Below are 18,178 nucleotides of genomic sequence, written 5' to 3'. Positions count from 1 at the left end.
TGTTTATGTAATGATCTGATTCTGTTTTGTTAAGTGATATATTTTGCTTCATGTTAGCATTAGAAACCAGAAATCAGATTTTCTTCGCCTTGAAAACACAACGCGCATAAGGCACCATTTTTACGCAGCATTCACACTGCAGGTAAAGGTGACCTGGATCTGATTTTTTTTGCTCAGATGTGACTCACCTGATTTTTTTCTCTGACCATGTAAACAGCACATGTCCCATTGAATCTGACTTTTCAAGACAAATTCAGGCCAAACATATCTGATCTTTGGAAATTTGACCGCAGTGGCAACAGTCAAACAAAGTAATCAGATCTGAGGAACAATCAGAATTGAGCATTAAGGCGTCAGTGTGAACGTAGCCTTAGAGCAGTGAGGAAGAAATGAAGCTCAGCGTTAGTTCCTGCAGGACACAGTAGTCGTATGTAGCTGACGGCCAGCTGATCCCGATTATTGCCTCCAAGCTCCTGCTGCCAATCACAGCTCTTTCTCTCAACACAGCTGTGTATTTATATACTAATCCCTGTTTACATTAATGCTGATGCAGCACGCTGCTGCTGCTGGGAAAGCTTCACCTCCTCCACCCCAGCCTCCTCCTTTATAGCATAAAGCTTCACCTCCTCCACCTCAGCCTCCTCCTTTATAGCATAAAGCTTCACCTCCTCCACCCCAACCTCCTCCTTTATAGTATAAAGCTTCACCTCCTCCACCTCAGCCTCCTCCTTTATAGCATAAAGCTTCACCTCCTCCACCTCAGCCTCCTCCTTTATAGCATAAAGCTTCACCTCCTCCACCTCAGCCTCCTCCTTTATAGCATAAAGCTTCACCTCCTCCACCTCAGCCTCCTCCTTTATAGCATAAAGCTTCACCTCCTCCACCCCAGCCTCCTCCTTTATAGCATAAAGCTTGTTGCATCCTCATATTAAGATTCATGCTACTACTATGGATTTATTGCTTTTGAACTAAATCGGTATCGGCCAAAATTGGAATCGGCAGGTCAGGCTTTTTAAAGATTGGTGATCGGCCAGAAAATTGCAATCTGTGCACCCCTAATACAGAATGATTTATTGCTTGTGTTTGTTGTTAAAAAACGTAATATAAGGAACTTAAGAAATAATCACATATCAAATCACAATCGCATCATAGGGGGAAAAAATCGCAATTAGATTATTTGCTCAAATCGTTCAGCCCCAGTATTCAGTACCAGGGGTGTAACAGTACGGAAAAATTTTGGTTCAGTACGTACCTCGGTTTTGAAGTCACGGTTTGGTACATTTTCAGTACGGTAATTAAAGTGAATAAATTAGAGATTTTTTTCTAAGTGTATTAAATTGTATAAAAATAAATAGACTGAATAAATTACATTCAAATTACTAATAATGCTGCAACCTCCTTCCAAAAGGTCCTCAATTAATAAAAATGTTAATGAATAAATACATTTTTGAATTACTATGTTATTTTCATTGATATATTGACATATTTATACCCATTCTTTAAACACTAAAATTTCCCAGCCAACTTGAACGCATCATCACACAACCGTACATTAGCCTGTGAAGTATGCTAATTAGCATCTTTCCTGCTGATTTCAACACGGACTTCAGGCGCTTCATTACTTTTTTAACCAATGGGACCTACTACAAAGTTTGGGAGAACTTTTCACAGCCCATCTTGGCGGATAAAGAGGTTAAAGCCGTGTGAAATCTGAGGATAACTTTACCTATGATGCAGCTGCAGACATGATGGAGTCTCCTCTCCCCCTCCTCTGAGGCTGATAGTTGAAGGTTAGAATTAATTTGATTGACAGAGTCAGAGCACCAGTGTTATAATAAAAATATCTTAAATTATGGGAAATTCATAACCAACTGGTGAGACTTGTTGTTGTTCCTCCTCATTACAGTGACATTCTTGTTTGGGTGGAGCCTTTTTAAAATGCTCTGATTGGTGCACTGGACAGCGTGCTGTCAGTGAAACAGCTGCTGAATAATGTCAGCGCTACTGTTGTTGTCTTTGTCAGCTGTTGTATTTTACTGGGAAACAAAGAGTTCCTAAACAGGACGCTTTAATCTGGGAATATTCAGGCTGTTGCTGTCGTTTGCTGTGGTTGTGTGGTTGCCAGGACAGTGTGACAGTGAGTTGTTCTCTGGTTTTTCGTCCGTGTATGAGCTTCATTCCACATGTATTCATTCAGTTCACGTCTGCACCGTACCGAGAGGCCCGTACTGAATCGGTACGGTACGAATACACGTACCTTTACACCCCTATTCAGTACCCATTCTCATAAACGTTTCTATCCATACAGGGGTTTCTAGCCGTGCCATGTAAAGCCAAAGCATGCTGCTGACTAACCCGGGGAGCACCTTTAGAGCAGAGCCTTCTCCAACAAGTCAAACTGTAGATGCATTTTTCAATAACATGGTTAAATGTGTGATGAGAGTTCCTGAATGTAGTGTAGAGGCAGCTTAACATGAATGATTCTCTGTATGTGACACAGGTATAAGTAAAATAACCAAATATCAAATTTGACATATGAGCCACAATCAGCTAGTTTATCTAATATTGTGTTGGTTACGATATAGAATGATGATTTATTGCCTGTATTTGTTGAACAATGCACAAGATTAGGAAAAAAATCTCAATTAGATTATTTTCACAATCTAAATTTAGCAGAAATTGGTTTTAAACTGATTTATGACTGAGGCTGAGGTAAAATCTACACCTATAAGGTACTACCTGATAAAAAGTGGAGTTTCATCTCCAGTCCCGCACCTCTCCTGAATTTTAGACCTGTTCAGTCCGGACCAGACATGATCCAGCATCCACAGGAAAGAAAACTGGGCTTTTCTTATTATTTCTATTAATCTGTGTTGTGTTTTATTCTGTAATTGTGCAGCAAATATTAACAAAAGTTGAAGGTGTAGCTTTAAGTCCTGTTGATATGCTCAAAGTTTACTGTTTAATGCTTTATAAAGCAAAGAAAAGAGACACGTTTCCACTTGTTTTCAACATTTTTGCCTGCAAAAGAAAAGCTCTGAATCCAACCCCAAACAAATATGATGATAATAAACCCAGGGGTCAGGTGAGGCTTCATTTATCAGCTGCAGTGTGTTTTTCTCTGTCTGAGTGTGTATATCTGCGTGTGTGGCTTGTTTAAATGTGTGTGTTAGGAAGAAACAGGAAGAGAACATAAAGAACAGACGGTTGTAAGAGGACAAAGAGTTGAGGAAGCGGAGGTCAGAAGAGGCGAGGAAAGAGAGTGAGTACAGCGTGTCTCAGTCAGACTGCAGCAGGTACAGACTGTGCCACCGCCTGGGTTCAATTCTGACACAAAAAACACACTAAACACACACATAGAGACACACAACACTCGTCTTACATGTTCTATCTTCACACCTCCCTCCCCTACCTGCTGCCTTGTGCAGTTTAGCTGTGAAGGAAGCTGTAAGGTTCAGTTTGAATGAAGTAAGGCTGGAAACGTGTCTTCTTTATAATAATGTTTTAAAAATGATGGAGTCTCTGTCACTTTAATGATCAGTGGTGGGGTGGGCACTAGTCCTGGAGTACCTGATGCTGCTGGGTTTCGAAATCTTGTACCAATGTAGTACCAGTACCAAGATATCCGTTACCTACCATACAGAAGTACAAGGCAGACTTCTGTGCTTCATGTTGGTACCTCGCCGCCCCAATGCAGTCTAAGGAAAGGCTTGAAATACGTCAGGTGAAGAAGCTGCATCTGCTTCCTTCACTCATAAAGTCTGTTGGCATCTTATTTCTTTAAAGATTTATTTTTGGGCTTTTTCGTGCCTTTATTAGAGAGAGGACAGTGGATAGAGTCGGAAACAGGGAAGAGAGCGGGGAGAGACGTGCAGGAAATAGTGCCACGGGCCAGATTCGAACCCAGGTCGCCTGCATATATGGTGCGCGCCTTGACCACTCGACCACCTGAAAAACGGTGTGTAAACAGGGTCTGAGGTGGTTGACGGTGGCGTTGCTGCTTGGGCTGTTATGGCCGTGTTGTAGGGTAGGTGAGGATGAGGACGTCTCTTCAGGCTTTTCCATTCCGGCACGGCGGCTCAACGCAGCGGCGGATTTGCTTTTCCACCACAACCTTGCTACCTGTTTGAGGGTAGCATGGTTGTGGCGTTCTGAGCCCTCCTCGATCTCATCAGTCTGATCTCCACACTATCTGATCAGATTGGCTTTACATGGTTTTAAAGCTTTTGGTATAAGCAGGTGCAGACAAAGTTGTAATCCTGGTCCGTCCTGATTTGTCATCAGTGTGAGAACTCAGGCTGTGCGCAACTATCGGATTGCAGTAGCTCTAGTCTGATCAGAGGCAGGGATAACAAATCTACCAGTGGGCAGAAGCAGAAGGGGTAAATCGTACACTGTGAACCGCTTTGACGAGGCGGGGCTGGCTGGCTGGCTTTCCCAGCGCAGCAAAACTGGTGATTGGGAAAGTGGGAAAGCCCTGGAGACACTGGAGATCACTGTTCAGTTTTCTGGAGGTCTCTGGGACAAACTCAACAAAACATGGGCGGAGGACAGTTCCTATTTGACAGCCCTGGTGAAGTTCTTGCTCCTTGCTGGTCCTCATCTGCATAGTTGACTTGTCTAGGCCAGTATTAAGGGCCCAGCTGGGCTAAGAGGCCTCAAACTGAGTGCTTATCCTCTCTGGAGGACACGAGGATCTAGTGTTTACTTTAAAATTTGATAGAAAATCCAATAAAACACTCACTCTTCCTACTAAATACTCCTATAAACCTCACAGTCCTCTTCCAAAGAGGAGTTTACAGCTTATACTTTCATGCCAGAATGGAAAACCACTTTCCTTTTGTTAAATATCAGTCATAAATTTAGAGTAAGATTTGTTTTGAGTCTGAATTAGTAGGTTTTTTTTCTTAAGCAGGAGAGATTCGATAAAATTCAAAATCTGGTTTGCTTAGTGCCAATGCTGCAGCTCCATATAGGTGTGCATGGTTGCTTTTTGTCCCTCCATACCAGTCATGTGACTGTAATCTATGAATATTTGTTTGTTTCTTTGTTTTTAATCACCAAAAACTGCAGGCAAACACCTGTTACTGTCGCTGCATAAGTACGTTGGCAACAGTTCAGACCTTGCCAAAATGTTTGCACAATTTCAGCAGCGCCGTCTTTCCCTCGCTGCAGCTTTTGGTTAAAAATATGACTGTAGATCAGAAAGTTGTTGTAGTTTTTGGTACAGATGATCACCAGGATTTCAGACATGGTTTTGTCTAAAACATGTGGTTTGAAAAGTTATAACAACCTCGTATAAAAGTTCAAAATTCCAGCTTTGTGACAACCCTGCTACACAATTTAACAGCAGCACATTCTGAGCAACAATTCCTGGAAGATTTCTGGATCTCCTCTCAAACTATATTTCTTTAAGTTGCTTGTTTCAGCTAAATTTGAAAAGAAATGTAAGATTTTTTTCCAGTTGACTCAGTTAAAAGCCACTGTGGTCTAACAAATCAAAACCACAAGGTTTAAAATGCTGAAATCTGTTATTTTATCCATCATATCAACAGTACAGAAGCTCTGTAACTACAGCTGTATTCCTAACAAAAACACAGAAAAGAAACATGCAATTAGTGCTCATTTACACTAGAAATAACCCAGTAATTGTTGGTTCAGACGTCTGTTTTTGTTGCTGTGGCATTATAAAGGGTATTGATTCAGTTTCATATCAGACTTAAATTCCTGTCTGGAGGCTGCTGAAATCAGGTACGACAGTCGTGATCACAGCAAACCCCCCCGCCTCCCCTCCTTTATCCTCCTGCTACAGAAGATGTGTGACCCAAATCTGCAAAGTGCAAGAAAGGAAACCAGAGAAGAAGAAAGGGGGGAGGATGTTGGAGAATTTGCATGTCAGTCGGTTCCCGTCAGATAAAGGAAATCATTAGCGAGAGGCGGCGGGATTCACGGGGAATAATGCAAACATCTGGTGCAAAAGGAGGGAAATGTGCAGGAAAGAAAACACACATGGGGGTTATTAAACGAGCCAAAAATGGAGGAGAAGATGCTCCTTCTCTTTGTGTTCATGTGTGATGCGTTAAGGCTGGGAAATATGTCACATTTTTAAGACCTATCAGTATATTTTTATGTGAGATAAAGGGTGAGACAATAGTGTTTGTATTGATGAAGTTTATGTTGATTGAAATATAGATGCTGGGCCGAGTGCTCAGTAAAAGTAATGGGGATAAATTATCATTTATCATTAGCATTTCTATTTTCCCTAAAATTTAGATGATGTTGAAACCATGTTTGATACCAGTGCAGCTTAAATAGACACTCAGCATTGGGCAATATTTCATTTTTAATCATCAAAAACTGCAGGCAGACTAAACCTCTCTGCTTCTCGCAGCTTCCACTCACTTTTCCAAATGTTCCCAACGTATTTGTGCAGTTTAGACGGTGCTCTCTCTCTCTGTTTAGGTCAAATATATGGCTAGAGACTTATCTAGTTCCTTTTCTTTTTGATACCTGGGTGTCTGGGACCTAGGACCTCCGGGTTAGACGTGTGCATTATAGAGGGGTCCTCTGGGACGATGCCTGGAGAGATGGGGGGACACAGCACCCTGTCTCCTTTGACCTTGTAAAAATTAGATGTACATATATTCTTTTACAGGGAAAATAAGGATCAGAAATAAAATATAAAAAGGCATATTAAGGCCACCCTAAAAGGAAAAAAACCAAGAAAATCTGTTCATTTTTTAGCAAAACTTGAAACTTTTTAGTGAAAAAAATAGAAATGTTTGAGATCATAAAGTTGTATATTTACAAAAAACAAACGAAGAATTTTACAGAATTTTTTTTCAGAGTTTAAGAAGTTGTAAATTAACAAGAAAAAACATTGAATTTTCCAAGTATATTAAGTCTTTAATATTGACTAGGGCTGGGCAATTAATAGCAAATTACATTAAATCGCAATATGGAGCGCTGCAATTTTCAAATCGCAGAAGGTACAATATTTCTTTGCCCTGAAAATACCAGTTTAAAACCTTTTGTTTTGCAGCAGGGATGTTATGCATTACATGTCATGCAATCATTTCAGTGCCATTTTTAAAGAATAGTCTACAAAAAAAAATCCTACTTTCTTCATTTTTGTACATTTTTCTTATTGAACATGAGAATTACATTAAAATTATCACTTCCTTCAATACAAGAATTCATGTCCGATTTGCAACATGACTCGAAATCATCAGAATTAGATTTTTTTTCAAAATAGTTTAGCCCTAGATTTATCTTAAATTATGTTGGTTAGAATATATAGAATGATTCATTGCTTGTGTTTGTTGGAAAATACATAAGATGAGGAACTTCAGAAATAATTGGATATCAAATGCAATTTCAATATTGGGAAAAAAAATCGCAATTACATTATTTTCTCAAATCGTTCAGCTCTAATACTGACATTGAAACACACAGATATTTCAAATCATAAATTTACTGTGGTTGTTAAGACATACATTTAATAGAAACCAAGCTGTGGTTTGATTTTGACTTTCCAATTTTATAATCTCAAAAATTCAAGTGTTTGTTTATGTACATTTGATTGTTAAAAAAATCTTTTTTCTTGTAAATTAACAACTTTTTAGCTTCAGAATTTTTCTTGAAAATTTACAGATCCTCTTATTATTTAAAGAGTGGTCCTAAAATGCTGTTGTAATCATGGATAGCGTATACATGGATCTTTTTTCAAAAACAAGTGAATGTTGGCCAATGAAAACAATTAAAATTGATGTTTACTTTTCCAAGTGACTCCTTAGGGGCTTAGCTTTTCTTAGATATGAGTACAGGGGGGCACTAAGAAAGGAAGGTTGAGAACCACTGATCTGCAGCATTACATTTCAGGTACGCTTTTATTTTGAAACTCCTCCTGCACCAAGCTGCGCAACAAGTTAGTGGTAGCTGCAGCCGAGGTAAAGAGGATATCCGCTCCTCTCTCGGCTCAAACCACTGCCTTATGAGACCATTCATGGATAAAAAAACCCTCTCCCCTCATGAGTGGTGTCTGATACAGGCTCTTCAGATAAACAGAGGGGAGAAAAGTCCACTGCCTCGTACCCCATTTGACTGCAGCCTGCCGTCTCACATGAGATAAAAATCTAAGCCGTCCATGGTTCAAGCAGAAAAGTTGTTCTTTTTCAGCCCCCTTTCCTATTTTTATGAAGCCACTCTGCCTCAACTCCTACATTTTTCAGAATCAACCTTGCAATTAACCAGAAACAATGTAAATTAATCACTATAACATCACATGCCACAGATTTAAGAAAATTACAATCTCACTGTATTGCAAAATGACAAATGAAGTATACGCCACGTTAGGCCTCTATAAAAAGTATTAAAGATTATAATAGAGCAGAAATTACTACATTTGTGTAAAATTGTTCAAGAAAAAACAAAACAGGAAAACAGGCCTAGACTGTCCATGTGTATGAGGTGCATGCTAACCGCTATCAGCGCCTCATTGCTGAAGTTTCTGATAGCTCTAAATTAGGATTGCACCGTAGTATTAGCATGATATTGGTATCAAATTCTCCACATATTTTCAGCCAGCATATCAACCCTACATATCGACAGTATAAATAACAAATTAGCCTTAAATATCTGCAAAATCTATACCACTCCTCTCAGCTCTGCTTGACTCTCTTTGCACAGGAGACACCTGGTGTTCTTCACAATAAAAAAGGTGTGTTTATACCTGTGTTAGCTAACTTTAGTCTGATATTGTACAACAGTGGCTGCCACAGATTGGACTTAAATCCTATCAGTGACTAAATGAGTGATGCCACTCTGTCTTTCTTGCCTGCAGTTGATAACTCAAAGCAACACATGACCCAGTATCAGCTGTCTAGGACTTCTGTTTTTGCTGCTGTGGTGTCAAACAGGTATCAATGTTATTTTTACTATCAGTGTAAGTTAGATTAAATGTTATTTCCCTGCTCAGACTAAACATTTTAAACAGATGATTGTTTTTTGTCATCATCCCCCAACCCTATGTTGTGTGATGGCTGGTCGGTGTTCAGCTGAGAGAAGAAGCTGCCTCTTCACATCTCTGTTCTCTTAAATTCCTTTTGAAATCAGCGAGCTAAATTTAGCATCCAGCACCCCTCCCCCTGGTCTTTTTGAGAGGTATCAGAGCTGCAGCAGTCAGTGATAGGCTAACGGTTTGATGTGCACACACACTCACAGATTAAAGTGAGTGGCTGTGAGTGGGAGGGCGCTGTGTCTTTGTGCGCTCACTGTGGGCTGTAGTCATGATAAATTGTTGCTGTGCGGTAAATGAGCCCTCTTCCTCTCTCTCTCTCTCTCTCTCTCTCTCAGGGCGGCTGCCTCTCGACGACAGTGGGGGCTCTCCCATGATCCCCCCTCCATCCGATGAACCCCCTCAACTCCATGAAACCCTCCCTTCCTCCCACTCCACAAAGGTACACACAGCAGTGACATTATCGGCGTCCTCGTGTGAACCGTGTGACACCTCGCCCGCTCTGCTCTGTGGTGTTTGTGGTGATTTGTTGGTGGCCTCAAAGGACTCTCACAGAGTCTGGTTTGCTTTGGGTCTCCTGGATTCACCTACGCTGTTTTCAGACATGCACTCTGATAATGTCTAGGAAATTTAAGGACAGTCCAGCTGACTGACACTATGAGGAGAGTTTAACTTAGGCCTCTGCAATAAATCATTTTTACTGATAAATCAAGATTTTTGAAAATTAAAAATATACTTTTTTCCTGAAAGTCTGACATACAAGCTGACATGCAAACTGCAGGAAAACTTCCTGCTGTGAGGGACAAGTGTGAGCTAGCAAGTCAGGAAATTTTCAGAGTAGGTCATTCTGAATTTTCCAGGAAATCCAAGGAGAGCTCAGGGGGCTGGCAGGGATATTTCAGGGTAAAGTCAGGGCAGGAAACTCTGCTGTTACATTCACACATGCAGCTCATGTTGGTAAATTCAGGGAATTTTCAGGTGTTTTAAAAAGTGTGAACAGGGCTTACATTCAGCGTAACTGTTCCCATTCTGCCTTATTTGTTGAATGGCTCTGTCACTTGTTTGGGAAAAGAGTTTACATAGGACAGGGAAAACTGTACGACATATATGAAGATTTATTTTACAGTAAGGAAGTGGCTGCACTCTGTCGACCTGTCTATTGCTGTAATACTAACTGCAGCGACTCATATTAAAATGGCTAAAACACCTGTTTAAAGGAGTTTTGACTCATGACTCGCTCGTTTTAAGTATGTGTTGATTCAAAGAAGTGGGTTGTGGCGTTTAGCGTGGTTGGAGAAGTCGCCATAAAGAGTGACAGTGAGGCTGACTGTAAACACACTCAGCATGTTTGAAAACTTCACATCTGTAACTCCCTTCTGCCATCCCAAGAAATATCAAGCTTAGTTGAATAATTGTTTTTTAAAACTTATTTGTAGACATTATTTGTAGATATTAATTTCTTATTCCAAGACCAAAACATATTTTAAAATGCAAAAAACCCCTTTTGTATTACACCCAGTAAATCTATTAGAATTTTGTTCTTGCTTCACATAGAAACAGGTCGCAGACGTAATGATTTCAGATTAAATGTATAAATCTGTTAACCTGGCCCGCCAGATGGATTTTTTCACGTATCCATCTGGTAAACCACTCATAGACGGCGTTTCGGAAAGGGCAGAGCCTTTGAAATAAAAACGGAGGGTGATTGGATGAATGTTCTGTCTGTCACATCTTTACGGGCCAATAAGAGCAACAAAACACATGACGTAGCTGCTACCGAGGGGTAAACTCCATAGAAAACTGCATAACGTGAACCATGCCGACTATAGACATGTCAGGACACGACTTTTGTCATTTTTGAAAAGAAAACAACTCACTGCTGTTCTTTGTTCTTCTCTTAATGAAGAAATGTCGACAAGTTCTGACAAAACGGTGCTTTAGCAGCATCCACGCTAATCTCTTCCGCCATAATTGCACCGGCCTCTTGTTGCTGCTTGCTTACGTTGCTGCGCCCAAAAGTACTGCCCCTCGACGCTGATTGGTCCCATCACTTTCTAACTGGGCTCAAACGGTTCAGACGGGAGCTTTGCAAAAAGGATTTGCCAGTGAAAAACATGGAAACGGGCGAATCTATCTGCTTTGCAAGGTTAATAATCTGTAGTAATCTGTAGTGGGTGTTTACGATTAAAGTACTTGAGGAAAACAACAACTACGGACTTTTATTGTGAAAGGGAGTTTCCTTGATTTAACTTAGCTTAAGCAGCAGTCACTGTGTTTACAGTCAGCTTCGCTGTCACTCTTTATTCTCTGTCATCATGGACGTAAAACGAGCGAGTCATGAGTTAAAACACCTTTAATCTGTTGTTTAAGCCGTTGTAATACGAGTTGCTGCAACTCATGTTAAAGCCTCAGACAGGACGACAGAACGACCACTTTTAGCTGCTGTTGAGAAGTTAGAAAGCAGAACATACCCTTTGCCTATTTACTGTGCTCCACATTAATGACACGGACACATACAGGTGACATTTGGGTTGTTATCTGACTTCCTTTTTCATGTCAGAGTAGAAAAAAATTCAGGATAACCTGACCTGAAAATTTCCTGACTGCTTGCTTACACTTGCCCCTCACAGCAGCAGATTTTGATCGAGTCAGCTCAATATTTGCTGTGCCTTTTGTTGCCCAAGCTCCCCTGTAAAGTTGAACTCCTGACTTGTGGCCCCACTAGACATTTCCTAGTCTAGAAGAAGCATGCTTTTCTACATTTTGCATGGAGGGTAATATTTAAAACTGCACTACATCGTGTATATTCACTACATGGTAAACTGAAGTTTCGGTTTCAAGGATGTTTTAAATAATGAGGGAGAAAAGCTGTTAAAAGTGGCTTTCCTTGTTCATGCTGCATTCAATCCCAGACTGGTTTGCCAGTATCTCTAAGTGCGTGCAGAAATGAGCTAAAGAGAAGACACAAATTGAACTTAATGGTGGATGACAGTGATCCAAAAGCAGGCGTGCAGGTGGAGCCTCAACAGCTTGTTTCCTCTGTTTACCATCGTTAAAGTAACAAAGAGAATCTGAATAAATAAATTCCACCAGACAGGGTTCAGTCGCTTCAAAACCTTAATCACCAACTGTCGAGTCAATCGACTGTCGAGTGTTGTGTGTTCAGCCTTTTTTTGGAAGCATGTTGATTAGGTTTACTCAAGCCAAAACGCTCTTTAATTGAGTGCAGCCACAAAGCCTTCTGACTGCTCTATTTCTCTCCGGAAAAGCCATGAAAGCAGAGAGACGTGCTGCCAACTCACTGACACGACAAGCAGACTCACAGAAACAAGGAGAAAGAACAAACAGAGCAGGGATCGGGTTTGATCCTGTTTATTTGAAATAAATCTGAGGATTCTGCCCCCTAAAAACACAGAAAATGGACGTTAACATGAGTAAAGAGGGGAAAAGATACCAACAAAGGGGGGAATTTAAATAATGAATCTGCAAGATTGCCCAAGCATGTAGCCCCTTGTTGCTGTTCTTATGAATCTTGATTTGTAAAGGAGTCTTTAAGGCACCAGAATAAGAGTAAAAATAGATTCTGGTTGATGGATGATTGAAATTCCCCTCTGATTAACCCTGCTAATGTGATATCTCAACGACGCCGTGCTGGTGGATCACCGTTAAAGCAGGAAGCAGAGGGTAACCCCAGCCGTCAGCTGAATAAAACATGCCTGGGTTAACTGTAATCTCTCTGAGGTGTAAATGTTGTATTTACTCAGCTCTGTCTCAGCGTTTTTACACGGTAAATAATCCCCGTCAGGCTCTTAAACTCACTTTAATGAGCAGATATTAAACCCCTCTCTGTGATTCTGTGATATTATTCGTTTCTGGTTGAATGCTCTCCTCTGAACCTCACCGACCATCCCAGTAACTCGGCTCCTTCTCCTCCTGCAGCAGTGACGGCCCCTTCCTAAATGACCCAGTCTCCTGGCAACCAGGCACCAATCAGCACGCAGGATCTCTCTCTGTAGTAACCACAGTGTGGGGCGTGACCAATCCCACACACAGCCAGGTAACACATGTCTCAGCACCCGGGGACATTTCTCTTATCCTACTGTTTTTATGTGGAATAATCAAACAAAACCAGTGACAGCAGGGTGAATATTCAAGCTTTCCTTTTTGGTGTGTCATCATGAATCAGACTGTTGGAATAAAAGAACGGTTTTTCATGTTTTATCTGAGGTAAAGCTGCATGAATAATCATTTCTGTGGTGACAATGTATTATGAGGATTAATGAAGATGTGAAACAGGAATTATCAGAGATCGGTGGAGAATTGTTCTGTTTTTGGGGGGGTTTGTCACCAGAGTCATCAAGGCTTCAGTCAAGGATTTTTTTTTTGATACTTACATTTCATGAATAAGATGTAGGTTGACTACACATGGCTGTTTTTATGCCCCTGCAGTGGCGACAGTCAGGTCTAAAGGCATTGTGTTCTCTGGGGTCATTCTTAGAACTCAATATCTCAAGAACACAATGGCAGAGTTTCTTAAGAAGCATTACATCTTCCCCAAATTATCTCATGGTGTATGGTAATAATGCAAGCTCTTTACTTGTTGCATTCAGTCTTTTTGGAAATGTTTCTTTTGGAGAGTCAAAAAAAAAAAAAACCCAATCAATTTTTAAAAAAGAATTTACAGGTTCTAAAAACATAGAATATCATGTAAAGTTAATTTTTTCATCTCATACAACGTGAAATATTTCAAGAATTTAGTTGTAAACTTGAAGATTATGGCTTAAAGCTCACTAAATCAATGAAACAATATCTCAAAATTAGTGCTGTTACTCTTTTAAAAAAATGAATCAAGTTAATGCATCACTATGCAAATGCTGTTAATAATCATGATTAATCACAGCATTTTTTTTTTTAAGATTTATTTTTGGGTCTTTTCATGCCTTTATTTGATAGAGGAAGGACAGTGGACAGACTAGGAAACAGGGGAGAGAGTGGGGAGAGACATGCGGCAAAGGGCCACAGGCCGGATTCGAACCCGGGCCGCCCGTGTACATGGGTAGCGCCTTAAACCGCTCAACCATCTGCGCTCCCAATCACATCATTTTTAAATAGTATATCTTTCTGTTTGTAGATTTTTAAAGATTGATATTATCAAGTGTTTTTATTCTTTTATTTCTATATACAGCACATTGAAAGTGCTGATCTAAGTCTTTACCGATACTTTCATAGTTTGGTTGAAAGACAAAATAAGGGCAAATATTGAAACTACTAGTGTTCTTAGCTGAGTAGTGCTTGAGTTAAAAAGCTAAGATTCAGTCTGTCACATCTGTTGTATATCCTTCAAATATAAACACATATTCACAACTGTATTTATTGAAGTTTCGCATTAAAAACTAAATTATTCCATTTTTATGTGACATTTAAACACATCATAATATATAGAATACAATCGTCTAATTTACTGAGGTTACCTGAACGCATCACGTTTTCTGTCTTCAGCTCGTAAAGTTTGCTAATTAACTTTAGTTTTTCCAATTCCACCTTGGATTTCTACACTGGATTAATACTAACAAACAAAAAACTGTCCTGAAACAGCTGAAGAGAGCTTTTATCAGGGTCATGACCCTGATAAAGGCTACATACTGAAACATGTCGGAAAATACAGATGGCAAATGGGCCATCCTGAAGTAACTCTGCTTCACTGTGAAGTGTGAAAACAATGCTGCAACTATAAATTACATCTAGTTCGCTCACATTTTGTTAAAGGATTGAATGAAACATGCTCAGGCCCTGCCTGGTGTGCTTGTGCATGCATGCAGCCAAGTGCTTGGTCCACCTGTTTTTTTATAATATGTTTTTAAACACCTGGCAGTGAACTATATTCCACAGGAAAACTTGGGAAGGTTTGACATTATTAAATAAGGAATACCGCCAAATCCTAATTGGCACGTCTGAAGAGTCCCAGACAGGTTAACTAACAAATTATAGGAGTTTTGCCATCACTTTTATAGTTTCTACAATCACAGGTGGTGCTGCTGCTAGAAACAGACACACACTCTGAAGGAGTTTATTATGAACATGGCACAGCAGGTTTTTCATGACCATAGTTAAAGGGATATTATGTTTTTTTGTTTTGTTTTTTTAAACACTTAATTCTAATATGGTTTACTGCACTACCGACCACCTTTACTCTGCACCAATGTCCACTCTGATTCAAGAATAAACTAAACAAAGTTTGTAGGTACAACATCAGAGTTCACTTACTTATTGTTTAGTTGCAGTGACCTTATACCTCATTGTAGCTTCATATCTAGACCCTTTAGGCCCACCTCTCACTGTCTGGACATCGTATACCTCTCAGACGCTGCTAGCCACCGTGCTTTAGCTCTGTTTTAATTTAATAAAGTTGTAAATAAAGTCTTTAAAGCTGCTCTTGAAGGTCACTCCTACACACAGCAGAGAGTAGGAGTGAGCTGATGATAAATGCGTCTCATTCTTCACTTGCAGAAGAAGAGTCTCTTACTCCTCTTTCCGCCCCTCTGAGCATTTTTTGGTGTGATTCTCACAGCTTTATTAAATCTGAGTCGTACATATTTGGTTCTTCTCGAAAGAGTGGGAGTTAAAGCGCTTTAACGACTCTGCTGTCCTGGGAAATATCTCCTAAACTAAATTCTGAGAGGCTGCCATAAATCAAACAGATAGCATTTGATTTAAACATCCAGACAATCTTCACATACCAACACTTTCTATATTTGAACACAGAGCTGTGCAGGAAGACATTTCTTTTAATTCTAGTGTCTCTGGTCATTTTTATTCATACAGACAAAAGAGAACTTAGTAAGAAAATAGATTGACTAGTGGAGCTGTAATGAAAGAGAAGCAGAAAAAGGCAGATTCAGATGAAGTTGAGAGCAAACTGCGACAAAACTTAAACAAATATTAAAATTCTGTAACTGCAGATTTATCTGTTGTGGCTTGAAGATGTTTTCTACAAAATTTGGTAAAGATTCCTTAAAATTTGTCCAAAGAGAGCAGTTAAACATATTTGGTTAGAATTTGAAATAACAGTTAATCATCCAAACTCAGAGCCAGATTCGATGTTAATCCACTAGAGTCATTTTTAAGGCAAAATAAGTTGGATTGGTGTGCAAAAATGGAATAAACTGATTAAATTCTTTGTTATAAATAAGAAAAAACTTAATATTTGGGGATTTTGGTGTTTGAATGGACTAAAACGAGCCGAATTAATGAAAAACAGCTTGGGCTTTTAGGCTTAACGCTGCAAGAATAACTTTAATTGCAGCCTTTTTCTCACAACGTTAATTCTCAAATAATAAGGTCTATTCAGAAAAAGTTACAAGGAAATAACACATAAACTTTTGACCAGTTAAAGATATAATGAAGTGCTTGCTCTGTAATGTAAAAAAACTTCAGCTCAGATATTTCCAACAGTTTTTAAAGCTGGAGAAATTCTTCCTTTTATAGTTGTAACAGTGCATTTTAGCTGCTTTGACAGAGCCTCACACATGTCCTGGAGACACTCGATAATGAGTGGAAGAATCCTGTAAGGAAGAGTAAGCTGCTGTATGAAGCTGCTGTTCTGTTGCTGTACCTCATTCATGTTTTGTGCATTATGGACCACGATTATTCTCTGACATCGGCTGCTCGCTCTGCCGCCCCAACCCCATGACTTTTTGGCCGAACTAGACATTTCCAGGTGGAGTCGAGTCGTGCAGCTCTGCCCCGCATTCTTCCACTGCAAATTTGTTATAAAATAGGGAGCCTTTTCAATAAAACCCACCTTCTTTGTCCTCAGTTTGATTTCCTACTGTCTGCCCCAAGGGTCAGAACTGGGATTGGAAAAAGTTGCTCAAGTTTGCTGCTCCCTTTGCCTGGAATGAATTACAAAAGGATCTGAAACTTAAGACTTGGTCTCATTGGACGCTTTAAAGAGGATGCTGGATGACCTGGAAGCAGACACAACTGTTGCAGTTCTCGTGATTCTCATGATTGTGACCCAATTCAGACAAATATTTTCTTGTATGTATGGCTGCTTTCTATCTGTCTATAACTTTGTCAGCCGTGCTGGGCACTCTTGAAATACAGATTTTTAATCGCATTGTGGTTTTCTTGGTCAATAGAGGTAAAAAAACAACTTCACTCTATATGGCATGGGTTATCAACTACATTTCTACAAGGGCCGGTTTTTACTTGGAAGACACTAAAGGGGCCACTTCCAAAGTTTAACAAATTTTACAAAATTTAACAAAATTTTTAGAAAATTAACTAAATATTTTGGCCCAACTGTCATAATTGTTTAGTTCTTCTTTTTTCTTCAAAAATGTAAATTATTTTTCCCTTTGACAATGAGTGTCAATCCCCTAAACTGCAGCTGCCACTAGGGGGCGATTGTGATATTTTGTCGATATATTTCTGAGGCTAGCATGTTGTCATCACTGGGTTTGATGCTGAAATGCCGTGTTGTGATTGGTAGGAAACGGTCAGGAAACCAGTCCATGGTGGTGGCTCTATGGCAGAAAAAAACTGAACTCTCAAAGTGCCTAAAGTGGAAAGTTGACATGGGAGACAGCCGCTTTAATCAAGAACAAATTCATGAGTATGTCTTTATCATGCAGCGTATTCACTAATAATGACTAATGGGTGAATTTCTGTAAAATGGATCAAACATGAAATGACATGCCCTAAATATCACAAAATATTTTTCCTCTGCACATTTTCTGATTTTAAAAATCTTTTGGGGGCCAGATGGGAAGCTGTGGCAGGCCTAATGTGGCCCCCAGGCCGCCAGTTGATGATCACTGCTATACAGTGAGAAAAGCTGTTAAAATTGGCCCTTCTGGTTTACATTGAAAGTGATCCCAGAATGCTTTGCGAGTAGCTGGTGTTGTGAACCAAAAAGACCACTTTTAACTGCTTTTCTCCCACATCTTATGAAATTTGTAACCTTGCAAAGCGGATGGATCAGCCTGACTCCATGTCTGTCATCAGGCTGGTCCATCCGACTCTCCAGATTGGTCTGAGAACGGACCAGACCCATCAGTGTTATTTAAGGAGAATGAGTGGGAAGCTACAAGTGGGGTTTACTTGTACTGAAGGCTGATAGCAAAGGCTGCTGCCAGTGTAGCGTTTAGCTTGGATGTA

General features: G+C 39.9%; 1 protein-coding gene across 1 annotated transcript in view; it reads left to right on the top strand.

Annotated features, from left to right (window-relative positions):
- Positions 1–18,178, top strand: part of zmiz2 (zinc finger, MIZ-type containing 2) — a 51,062-nt gene that overhangs the window by 7,747 nt on the left and 25,137 nt on the right. Inside the window, exons 2-3 of the mRNA XM_041811010.1 lie at positions 9,355–9,458; positions 12,956–13,073. Coding sequence (XP_041666944.1) covers positions 9,409–9,458; positions 12,956–13,073 — 168 coding nt within the window. The 5' untranslated portion in view covers positions 9,355–9,408. The remainder of the gene's footprint in view (positions 1–9,354; positions 9,459–12,955; positions 13,074–18,178) is intronic.

This window comes from Cheilinus undulatus, linkage group 17, assembly GCF_018320785.1.
Source record: "Cheilinus undulatus linkage group 17, ASM1832078v1, whole genome shotgun sequence".
NCBI classification, from domain to species: domain Eukaryota; kingdom Metazoa; phylum Chordata; class Actinopteri; order Labriformes; family Labridae; genus Cheilinus; species Cheilinus undulatus.
The sequence above is the reverse complement of the archived record's forward strand: the minus strand, read 5'-3'. Positions and strand labels throughout refer to the sequence as shown.